The 12617-nt window shown below is 37.6% G+C and overlaps 1 protein-coding gene across 1 annotated transcript in view; it reads right to left on the reverse strand.

Annotated features, from left to right (window-relative positions):
- The window catches only part of WDR17 (WD repeat domain 17), an 80569-nt gene that overhangs the window by 49723 nt on the left and 18229 nt on the right, over window positions 1-12617 (reverse strand). Inside the window, exons 7-10 of the mRNA XM_015813940.1 lie at window positions 9244-9431; window positions 7870-8038; window positions 6487-6578; window positions 951-1033 (exon numbers count right to left, since the gene is read on the reverse strand). Coding sequence (XP_015669426.1) covers window positions 951-1033; window positions 6487-6578; window positions 7870-8038; window positions 9244-9431 — 532 coding nt within the window. The remainder of the gene's footprint in view (window positions 1-950; window positions 1034-6486; window positions 6579-7869; window positions 8039-9243; window positions 9432-12617) is intronic.

Raw genomic sequence — 12617 nt, forward strand, 5'->3', positions numbered from 1 at the left:
TCTGTGTCATTGCCTTTTTTCAAAGTAACATGCAATTCTACATCATGATCTTTTATTAGTCAGCATTTCATCAGAAAATATAGCCAGATTTTTTTAAGGCTGACAAGGAGATTTAGCAATGGAGCTCTAGATTATACCGAAGTAAGCATCATATTATGAAAGTATGCCTATACAATAAACCAAAAGATACAGGAGATATAAAATGGTGATTTAGAATCAGACAGTCCCAGGTTCATCTTCAGGCAAGGAATCTTACTGGGTCAACTTGGGCCAGTCATTTTCTGAAAGCATGCAAGTGCTGGAATTTTATGCCTCACATTTTTTACACAATACACGTCCATTAATAGAGAAAATACCATTATTTTGCAGGCTGGTAAAAATGGTATTCAGAATTACATTCATTATCACATTATAAGACCATTACTGCTGATATCTAGATTCTCAGTGCAATTTAAAGCCAAAACTAAAGCTAGCTTTGGCTTTAAAGCCCTATGTTGCTTGGCACCAGAATACTTGCAGGATTATCTTCTCCTACCAGTTTTGATATATCTGATCATTGCAAAAAAGAGTTTGTGATAACCTACTTCCACAAGATGAAGCAGATACTGTTTTCCTGTTGGTGTAGTTGCTTTTGAAAAAGTCTTTCCTCGGAAATTTGATCAACCCCACCCTGTTGTCTTTCCATAAGGTAAAAACCTAACTATTTTACAAATATTATATCTGTACTGACATATTGTAAACCAACAAGACCGCAGTAGATGTAAGTCTAATAAAACAAACATACAAATAAATGAAATCTTTAACATCATATGCATATTTGGAAGAAAAACAACTTGACATTCCTGGACATGAAATGCCTTGTCAAGTTATCATTTCCTAAAATGCCATACAATTATGTATAATCAAAAATTATGTGGCAAATAATTAAACTCGTTTCAAATGAGACTTACCAGAATCCATCACCACTGCAGGTTGCTATCCTTTTGGAATCTTTATGACTCCATGCAATGCAGAAGATTCCATTCTTCCCATGCTTCAAAAAAATTTAAAATGCCCATCAATAAGAAATAGTTCATTCCTTTTTGTCTTATTTATCCATGTATCTACGAACTTTCCCCCTTGTCCTAGAAAGATCTTTATTACCATATTGACTTTGATATGCTGATATGTCTTTCTCATTTCTCAACAGCTATGTTTGATAGAAAATTTCGGAAAGTCCTCTATCTAGATCAGCGGTTCTCAACCTGTGGGTCGCGACCCCATTTGGGGTCGAACGACCATTTCACAGGGGTCGCCAAACGCAGTCCGCCATTCTTTTTCCCCCTTTTCAACGCAGTCCGCCATTTTTCCCCCTTTTCCTTAGCTGTGCTACTCCCTCTTATTCTATTGCCTTTTGAAAGCCAATAGAATAGACTCTATTCAAGAGACTCTATTCTGTTGGCTTTCGAAAGCCAATAGGAATTGTCCAGTCTGTCTCTGCCCTGCTGAGCCTGGCAAAAGTCCCAGTCTGCAAATGGTGCTGCAAGTTGTCTGCAGCTAAGGCGAGCTTTCTGGATGTTTCCACCCCTCCCTGCTGAGCAACTCCTAAATGTAAGTAAAAGAGGGCCAGGGGTGGGAGGTGGGAGGCTGGCGGGCGCAGGGAGGGTTGCTGGCGTGCGTGGGGCCCAGCGGGTGCCTTACTGCCCTTGGGCTGGGCCAGCTGGTGGCCCAGCCGGTGGTCGCCCTGCGCCCTCGCTGCCTCGTGCCATGGCCGCCCAGGAGCGCCTGGGTGTGCCTGCCACTGCACCGAACGTGCGGTGGCCAAGGTAAGGCTAGCGGAGCAGCGGCGGGCGCAGGGAGGGTTGCTGGCGCGCGTGGGGCCCGGTGAGTGCCTTACCTCCCTTGGGCTGGGCCAGCTGGTGGCCCAGCCGGTGGTCGGCCTGCGCCGTCGCTGCTGCTTGCCATGGCCGCCCAGGAGCATCTGGGCTTGCCTGCCGCTGCACCGCACAAGAAGCAGAGTTTCTTTTTCTTTCCTCTTCTTTTCTTTCTTCTACCCCCCTTTCTCCCCCTCTCCTCTCCCCTCTCCCATTCTTTTCTCTCCTCTCCTTCCCTGGCAACATGGCGGTACAGGAGGGGTGCAGAGAACCTTCTGCCGGGCCCCTCTTCTTTGGCTCGCCCGCAACATAACTGAAAAGACCTCGACCGACGGCGGCGAGATTCGGCCGGCTGAGGGGGCCACTCTAGCTCGAGCAGGAGAGCCATCTCTATGCTCCAGGCATCCAAAGGCTGTGTGGGGCCGGCACGCGAGGGTCGGAGCGCTCTCGAGAAGGGAGGAAGTAAGGAAGGAGGGAGGAAAGGAAGGAAGGAAGGAAGGAAGGAAGGTGGGCGATCTCGAGCTCAGCAGACGGCGGGTGGAGCGGAGCAGCAGCAGCAGGATAGGGTGGGGCGGGGCTTCGTGGCACCCACGGGCCAAGCGCTGAGACTGGCAGTTTAGCAGTGACTCCCCTTTGTGTCTGGACTGAGAAAAGGGGAGCCGCTGCCAGCCAGCCAAGCCCAGCTGCCGGAGGCGGGGAGGCGACACGATGTGAGAATCCCCCTGCACGAAGCCTTCGCGGGCAGGGTCCCTTCACCCGGAGGAAGAGCCGGGCAGACGGGCAGCTGAACTCCCCGGTGGGGTGGAGGAAACAGGGCAGGGTCGCGAGTGAGTATGTGAGTGTGCATGAGGGCGAAAGGGTTTGGCTGCCGCGGGAGCGCTTGTCACGGGTTCCCTCTCAGGTTCTGATCGCTGGCGAACCGGGCTCTTGCGAGGGGAGGAAAGAGGGTGGAAGAAGTGGCTCTCCCCTCCCCTCTTCCCGCTGGGGCCACGAAAGGAGGGAGGCGGAAGAAAGAAAAAAGTGCATTTTTCCAAGGGCTGCCTAAGAGGAAAGGCCGCTTTGCACCGGGCTGCTCGGAGCCAGGAACTGGGAAACCCTGATTTGCTGCTGCTGCTGCTTTGTAGAAACGTCAGGACTTTCTGCCCATTTCCTTGGTTGGAGTTATTTCCTTTTCCGCGTGCGCGTGGGTCACATGTGGGTCACGTGTGGTCATGTGTGTGGGTCACATGTGGTCGTGCATGTGGGTCACATGTGGGTCATGTGTGGTCGTGCGTGTGAGTCACATGTGGTCGTGCGTGTGGTCACGTGGGTACGTGGGGTCGCGGCATTAGGAAGGTTGAGAACCCCTGATCTAGATTCTATTGTTGTGGTGAAGAGGTAGTAGAAGAAATGGCATGTTTTACTTTACTGTTCATTCAATGAAAGGCATTGTTATATTTTGTAATCCCCTTATTAATTGTGTAGGTTTTATATACAATTGTTTTATATACAATTATTTATATACAATTGTTAGATAGCTAGTATGATTCTGTTTCTTTAAATGTGGTCAAAGGTTGTTTTATTGTCTGTAAAATCAATTACACTGAACACTTAGACATTTCTGTTTATTATTTTATTGCCAATTTTATAATATTTGCATCATCTTTAATCTGATATGTTCTAAGGTTTATGTTTTCTAAACAGAATACTAGTCATTGAATGGAATGAAGGACTGAGTGAATGACTGATTAACTAGTGGGGTGAAAATTCTTAAAAGGGAACATTTCTGAACATGCAAGAACATTTATACAACACTTCTTTTTAAAATGTGGAAGCAGTTCAATCTTTTTTTCAGGGAAACACAGCTGCCTTGGAAGCTGTTTCCAGTTATACAGGCATGCAAACACATGCGTAGCTGCTTCAATATGAGGAGGAAAAAATAATGAAGCATGAGAGGACTGTTACAAGCAACATCTGAAGCTACCATATGGACTTGGAAAAAAAGCTGACTTCTTTAATTACTGGAACAATGTGCTTCATCTGTGTTTCCATATATTCTAAAGCATTTCTTCTGAAAGTTGTACATAGCGTTATAAATAACATTAGAACAAAATTATATGTACAGATCCGAAACTAATTATGGGATATTCTTATATGCTCACTTATTAAATTTCTTAATAAAAATAATTTTAAAGCATATAACTGTCTATTAAAACTTGGAATTTGTATGTCAGGTGACATACAGTATATAATACTATCAAATTCTTAAATTAATATTTAAAATATAATTACTGATTAAATATGATAGTATTTTATTATGAGCTGCAGTGGTGGGCTTTAAAATACATATCTAAGCTTTACCAATATGAGACCCAGAAATCAACATGGCTAGCTGAAATTGCAAATATTTGACACTTTACAGAAGTTTTATATATTCTAGTAACAAAATATAAAGTGAATATTTGTAAACATGTAAGCAATATATAGTAAATACCTACTTTTTGCCTATAATTTCAAAAATTCTAAATATAAATATGGATACTTAATGCTTTTTGCAGATACTTGGAGATATACTGTAAGCAGCAACTAATGACACACATTTAAGTCTTTATAACATATGCTCTGACATAAAATTAAGGAAGTTACATGTTTTTTTAACTAGACACATACATGTTAAAAATCTTATTGGATAGATTCTGGAAGTATAATTGCAAATCATTTCAATGAGAAATGAGGGAGGGACATATTGGAAAACCACTGTGGATATATAGATGGCAGGGATGACAGGAAAGGATCATTATTTATAATTTAGTATATTAATCTCTAGCACTACTCTACAAATAATATTTTTTTCTCCCTTTCTGTGTACTTCTACCGACTTCCTGTAAATAGGACCATTATATTCATCACATTCTTTTTCACCAAGAAACAACCCCCCCCCAAAAAAACTCTAATGTGGTTAAAGAATTAAAAGTTTTTGATAGACTTAGACTATCTTTTTAAATTCGTCCTACTCCCTAGTGATACTTCTTGGAGTATTGTCTCTCTATAAATATTCTTCTCTATAAATATACCCTACCTTCCTTAAGATGCTGGCATATGGACACTTTTGCTTCTGATTTCTTTACTTTCTCTTTCAGAATGGAAATTAAATACCACCACCATGTTTTTCAGGGGAGAGAGTGGGGCAGCTACTCTGCTAAGCTCTTCTTTGCTTACTCAGTGAGCTCACTGACAATGAGATAGTCCTCGACTTACAACTATTTGTTTAACAATCATTTGAAGTTACAATGGCACTGAAAAAAGTGACTTATTTACAACCAATCTCACACTTACAACCATTGCAGTGTTCCTAGTCACATGATCAAAATTCAGGCACTTGGCATGTATTTCTGATGGTTGCATCATCCTGGAGTCATGTGATCACCATTTGCAACCTTCTCAGAGAGTTTCATATAAGCAAAGTCAATAGGAGAAGCCAGATTCAGTTTATGACTATGTGATTCTGTTAATAACCACAGTAAAGAAAGCTCATAAAATCAGATGTGACTGACTTAACGACCATAATAAAAGTTCTGATCCAAATTGCAGTTGTAAGTCAAAGACTACCTGTATACGCGTCCTAAAGCTTACTGAACTAATCCACAGCAAACAATGTTCCTATCACATGCAATGAGCAATCAGCAATATTTAGGAAATAGCCAGCAATAGCAATTAATCAATTGCTTTTTCATCTTCATTACACTATTTTATTTGCCCTCTTTCTTGTCAGTTGAACTCCTTTGCCAACTGTGGCCTGAAAGAGTCAGGAAACCATTGCTTTCAGGTTTCTTTGAACTACAAGCTATTCAAAGAGTCCCTTCTTTGAACTACAAGCTACTTCTCTGCATCGTCTAAATACTGTAGCAATTTAATAATCAGACCAGACAGCAGTTTTACACAGAAAAAAATACCATTAATACCATGTGGAATCTTTTTAATTTCACTTTAACAATTATGTTAATAACCAACCCTTATATTAACCTGCCAGGGAGCCCTTAGAAAAACTGCCAATCAAAACTCCCATTCACACTCATTCCATTCACACTCTAAAAATAAAATAGAACACTAAATAAAGCTAAGTAGGAATTAATATCCTGTGTAGTTATTATGAAATCTTTTAACTAGCCCTAAAGATATGCCAAAATAAAATAGATCTTTAACTCTCTACATTTTTTCCCTGAATTCCAATAAATAATTAGATTAGGCCAATACTTTAAAGCCCCTTAAAAGAAATCATAAAAGTACCATTATAAGTAATGGGTAAGGGGTACAGAGAACTCATAAAGACACCACAGGATATTTTGATATTCAAGCAAAACACAGTGATACTCAACATCTTTCAGATACCACAATGTGCAGAGAAGGCTGCACTGAGATGGCTACACTGAGTTATTCTTGTACCCTCTACAAGCTATTTTAGTTCCATTTCTTTAACAGGAAAGTTTTGCCTCCTTTCATAAAAAACACAGTAAAATATTTAGGCTTTTTTAGAGAAATACAGACACATTCATTCATTCACACTTAGTTAATAGGTTATTAGTACACTGTGTATAAATTGACATAACATTTTTTGAGTAATCATTAGTAAAAACAAGCAAAATAAAGAACTTACCTCACTGAAGCGAGTTATCATTTTGTCCCGTGACACATCCCAGATGAAACCACCATTTCTTGAAGTTGCACCAGCTATACAATTCAAGTCCCCTTTATAGAATAAAGAAATAAAAATACAGAAGATTCATTGTACACACATTTATCTTTCCTTTCCTATTTCAGTATCTTAGTCAATAACACTGTGAAAAGTAGACTTTCTTGAATTGAAAGACCAGTTTTAAAGGGCACTTCTAACTCTACAAACTCATTCATAATCTTCTACCTGACAAAAGCTTTCTCTAATTGTTTGTTAGCAAGTTGTGCTCAGTTACAGAAGTGATGGATACACCATTAGAAGTTCTAAAGGACCAGTAGTGGGATTCAACCAGTTCGCACCAGTTTGGCAGAACCGGTAGCTAATTTTTTGTTGCCCAGGCCCAGAATGGACTTCCGGAAGCGGCATCCACACAGAAAACCGGTTGTTCACATATTTGAATCCCACCACCCAGCTCCTTCTGCAAAAATCCCACCACCCAGCTCCTTCTGCAAAAATCTATCCATGTGGTCACTGACTTGATGGCACATCAGCCTTCAATTTCTCCTTATACTGATACAAGATTTAGGAAGTTGTACTATGTTCAGTTTCAAATGCACATTTCACATTATTAAAAAAAAATCCATCTATTAAGTAATAAACGGGAAGAGTACAGTATTGTTTTGCCTTTCAAGGTTTGCTTAGAACAATAACTTGTATTCTTAAGATACATATCTATTAACATTTTATGAAACTGGTATTCTTTTGCAATCAAATTGAATAATTTACCACATTTCAATAATATTTTGTGATTATCCATGTAATCCATAACAGCTATTATTAATGTCCACAATACATTCCAAATATAATTAATGGTAAATTCTATACTAAACCGAGTTCTACATTTTCTATGAATTAAATTTGTTAACATAATTATTGTGATGTCTCCTTTTTGCAGCATGCTCTGTCAAAAGCATTGCTATGTACAGGTCATTATAATTTTATTCATTTATTAGGAAGCAATGACTGAAGAATTGTATTTATTAATACCCTGAACTCAATTGTGAACTCTAGCAAAAGGGAACATAACATATTGGAATATACTTCCCATAACATGCATAGATTGAACTGTTGCTAAATATCAACTTCATCACAAAATCCACTAAGAATATCTCAAGGGAATCTCTTGAAGGTCTAATGTTGGGGAATATTGGTAACATTGCAAAGTTAGCAATTAATGCTCTGCACATAGTTTTTCTGCAAAATATTAACACAGCTATCTCATTTTTTAGAAAAAAAATCTCCCACAATCAATTAGAATTTTCTTTTCAACTGTGTACCAAAATTTTGAAGGTTCAATATTCCCACCTGGAGCCCATGAAAGTGAATATATGACTCCCTCATTACCAGGAGAGGTACAGATAGCTGTTAAAGTAGTTATATCCCATATTTTTATTGTTCCATCAAATGATGCTGTAGCTAAAAGGTCAGGGTTATCAGGTTTGAATTTACAATCAAAGATGGTTTCAACATGACCCTAGAACAGAAATAAACTCATTAGAACACTTCTTGTATACTTTATATCATAATATTTGTTTTCCTTTCTCCTAGTTTTATCTTTTAAAATAAATGCACCTTAAAGCAAAAAAAAACACCCCTATTTATTGATTCTCATATTTCTAGGCTGCCCTTCATCCAGATTATTCCACACAGATACAATTAAAGTATTTTACCAGGTCCAAATAATATGATGTTGTGGTCATTCTTTTGGAATGAGGAATGTGTCATTTGGGATTGTACAAAGCTTTCTGTGAAATGCAAATATACACATACCTAGAGTTTTGTTAATGTCCATAAATATTGACAATTATTGTCACTGAGATACCTTGATTGACAGCATTTTATGTTTTTTGACAGAATACAATGCAATCTTATTCTTATGGACCATTCTGGGGAAGAAGACTTGTGTTACTTCTGAACATCCATTGAATATGGAAATATTTCAGAAATGTCTATAATTACATAAATGACTAATTTAAATTTAAAATTAAAATAAAATTGACACACTGTTATTTTGAGACTACTGCAGATTCAATCATTATTGCATTAATTTAGGGGGATGTCCAGATAGAAATTTGGTCTATTGAAATCCACTAAATGGGGCTTTGTACAAGATTCACAGTATCATCTGTTCATCACAGCAACCACATAGGTTCTTTCAATACTCTTGTACATTATCATTCTATAAATTATGTTAACTTATTGCTAACAAAAGCTGCTAATTACTGTTTAATATCACGCTGGACACTATTCTTCCACTAAGTTATTTATTATATTTATCAAAATGGGGAATTATTTGAAAATATATTTCTTTCATTGTTTTTCTTTATGTGCTTTATTTGCTGGACTGCAATTTTTTTACAGTGTTTCACATATACAGAAATATTTTCTATTAGATAATTCATATCTTCGAGAATGGTTACTATGGAAACATGTAGTGGTTATAGCAGGGAACTACCAAGAATTGCCTATTAATGATTCCTATAGCCATGATTGTAGAAGATGCAAACAGTAATGGAACTTTAGTGATAGAAACAACAGAATGAGGACTGGCATCTGTATACAAGCATGAGTTATATTGCACATAATGTTCTGATAATACTCTCTAGAATAAGATTACATCACTATAAAATACAGCTGAACTGATCTTAATCTGTTGTTAAGGTAAGAGATCAAACATACCAAATCTCTAAGAAATTCCCATTTCTTATCTCCCATGTTATAAAGCCCTACTCCACCATCCATAAAACAGCAGACAGCATGTCCAGGGGGAAGTGAAAATGCTTGATTCTGAGTTAGACTTGGAGGTGGAACAGCCTCACTTGTAGATGATGTATGATGGTTTTTTGTACGAGACTGTGAAAAAAATGCTGAATGAAAAGGTAAAATATTATTAGCATAATTTCCATTCTTCTCCTTTAAATCTGTTGCTAACTATAGATAAAAAATCTTCTTGCATAATATTTTACAATATTTGCACTAAAATTATTATAGTTGGAGAGAACTGTTAAATGTGAGGCAGAAAAAAATAAGTCCCAGAAAATATATTTGATTGCTTTAATGAATTTGAGAAAACAGCCATTTAAGAACAACTATCAAAGAGATCAAAATTTGTGTAGGGATTGACACCCAAAGCTATACCGACTTGGCATTTAAATACTTATTAATTATAATCATTAATTAATTATAATTTAAAACTCTTTTTCCCTCCCAGTGTTTTTCCTACAGTTGCAGGGTCTTTTTTTCCATTTCAACCCTACATTGATCCATTGGTTCTGACAGAAATTGACCAACTGGCTTATCATCTAAGTCTGACTTCACAGGCTAAGAATGATTGGTCCAAAGTTATTGGCTCATTTTTCATCCTAAGGAGAACTAGAATTTACATGATTATGTAATAGAACTGGGATATGAATCATTCAGTCAGAAAATATGGTCTTAGCTCAGTACAAAAACCAGAAATCCCCTATAGTTGCTTAAGTTAGTTACTGGACTCTGAAATAATAACAAATATTTTTTCTTCCAGCTGATAAAATAGAACTTTAGAGAAGTCTTTGAAGAACTGGGTAATATTTACTAAATTACGTAAGATATCTCACATCCCATTAACACTTGATCTATCAAAACACAGAGCATAGATTAAGAGAAGGTGATTATTTTCTGGGTTTCCAGAATAATTTTATATTTTTTACAAATAGTAAAAGTAACTCTTTGTAACAAAAGTTACAACAATTTCAAAGGAATAATAATCAAGATATTAAATTACGACGGCAATTTGGAAATAAACCTCCGTTTGGTTATCAATGACAGTCACTTGCAGATATAGAACTTTTATTATACACATTAGAAAACTACAACATGACGTTACTTTTTGACACAATCACCATTCAAATTGAGGCACTTGTCATAATATGTTACAAAGTTTGAAATTCCTTAGTAGTAGTCACTCGGCACCAATCTGGGCTATGGAGAGGGGCGATCAGAAACATTACCCAACGGAACTGCTTCAAAAGTTCTTGGGTGTGTCTAGCGATGTGCGGGCGAGCATTATTGTGAACCAACACCACACCAGAAGTCAGCATGCTCTGACACTTGTTATGGATGGCTCATCTGAGTTTATTTATTTATTTATTATTCCAATTTGTATCCCGCCCTTCTCCCGAAGGACTCAGGGCGGCTCACAACATTATTAAAACAAAGAAAGACCCACACACCCCACCGAATAAAACCAAATTAAAACCAAAATTTTTGTGTTGTGATAATTAAAATTTCTAAAAAAACCCAGTTTAAAAATCCTCCCTAGGCCAGGCCCGCTTGTTGGAAAAGCCATGTCTTGAGGGCGCGGCGGAAAGTAAGGAGATCCGGAATAATCCGGATCTCGGGGGGTAGTTCGTTCACAGTAGACATCTGAATTGATGGTTGAACCACATTCCATTAACTTCACTAGCAGTACTCCTTTGGCATCTTCACATTTGGTGGGATTTTCTATGGCACCACGTCTGGTGTGGTGTTGGTTCACAATAATGCTCGCCCGCACACCGCTAGACACACCCAAGAACTTTTGAAGCAGTTCCGTTGGGATGTACAACAAATACGTTGATATTTTCAGAAAGGGAATTTGAAGTACTGAGTAAACAACACTGACGAGAGAAAATCCTACACATTATTAAAAACTGAAACCACTTAATTAATAGAGGACAGAACTATGAGATAACTAATACTATTCTGATCAGGAAATCCATACTTTTTAAAATCATGTTATTACGTTACCAATAAATCACTCTATATCTTTAGCTAGAAACATGCCAATCAAGAGGCTACTGAAAGATTCTTGTTGGCATAGGGGTGACTAGCAATAATGCAAGATCTCAATGACCTTTCCACTATTCTCATGTTTTTATTATGTCAGATGTGTATCAAAACAAAGATTATTAAAGAATGTTGATGAAGAGGTAGTTGACAAAGCAACACCAAAAACGTAAATCAATATGAGAAATGGTGCAATATCTGGCCACTGGGAATAATTAGGAGAGGGAAACTCATTAGCATGTTTCAGGTTTACTTCACAATATATTGAAGTAGCAGTACAATACAGCAAAGAATGCGCCTGGGGATTTTACTATTTTGGATGGCAGGGAATACAAGTTCTGGAAGTATACTTAGGAGTATACTTACTTTCTTATAGGTAATTTTTGTTGATATTGTGAAGTCCTCTCCTAGCTAATTTAGTTTAAGAAAACAACAGATTTAACTGCTGCTCGTGCAAAGATACAAATGATTCAGCTAGAAGTGGCACTCATGGTGGTGACCTCTGTCAACCTTTCCAAGCCAACCATGTCAGGAAACAAGATTCACAAATTTGGTTGGAACTATATTTATTCAGATGGACTATAATAAAGAATCTTGGAAGCTTGACTACATGTTCCTTTCCCTTCTTAAATACTTTGAATTATCCTGAGCTTCTTTCTAATCTTTCCTATTTCCCAGGGTTAAAGTATGCTTTTGTGAAACTAACCATTCCTGCATAGCTTCTCAAAGATTATCTCTGTGTTATCTATTTTTCTTCTTCTATTGAATTGTGTCCAATCTATACCTTCAGTTTTATTTAAAACCAGCAGGATGAAGTTTGGACGGAATACTGGAATACTGAAAAAAATACTAAATAGAATGATAAGAGAAATAGGATGCTATAAAATGATTATCTCTTTAATTTCCTAACTATCCAAAACAGTCCTTAAACCAATCAAGGATAAAATAAATCATAATGCCCTTATGTTATGATGTAATGCATGTAACCCCATGCAGAAACGCCTAGCAGGAAGTCAGGAACATGGCAGATCCTTTGGATCTCCAGACACTAAATAAAACATTAGATCTGCATTTGCAAATGTATGAAGGAGGAAAACATTCTTGTTTCTGAATGTTCTCCAAGCTTGGTTTTTTTGCAGATATTTCATTACTCAAACTAGGTAATATTATCAGTAATAGTAGAAAGTGGATTTTGCTCTCATTTTATATTTTAATGGCTTTTCCTATTAGTCTTGGTGGGTGTGGTC

Source organism: Protobothrops mucrosquamatus, unplaced genomic scaffold, assembly GCF_001527695.2.
Source record: "Protobothrops mucrosquamatus isolate PMUCROS unplaced genomic scaffold, P.Mucros_1.0 scaffold204, whole genome shotgun sequence".
NCBI lineage: Eukaryota > Metazoa > Chordata > Lepidosauria > Squamata > Viperidae > Protobothrops > Protobothrops mucrosquamatus.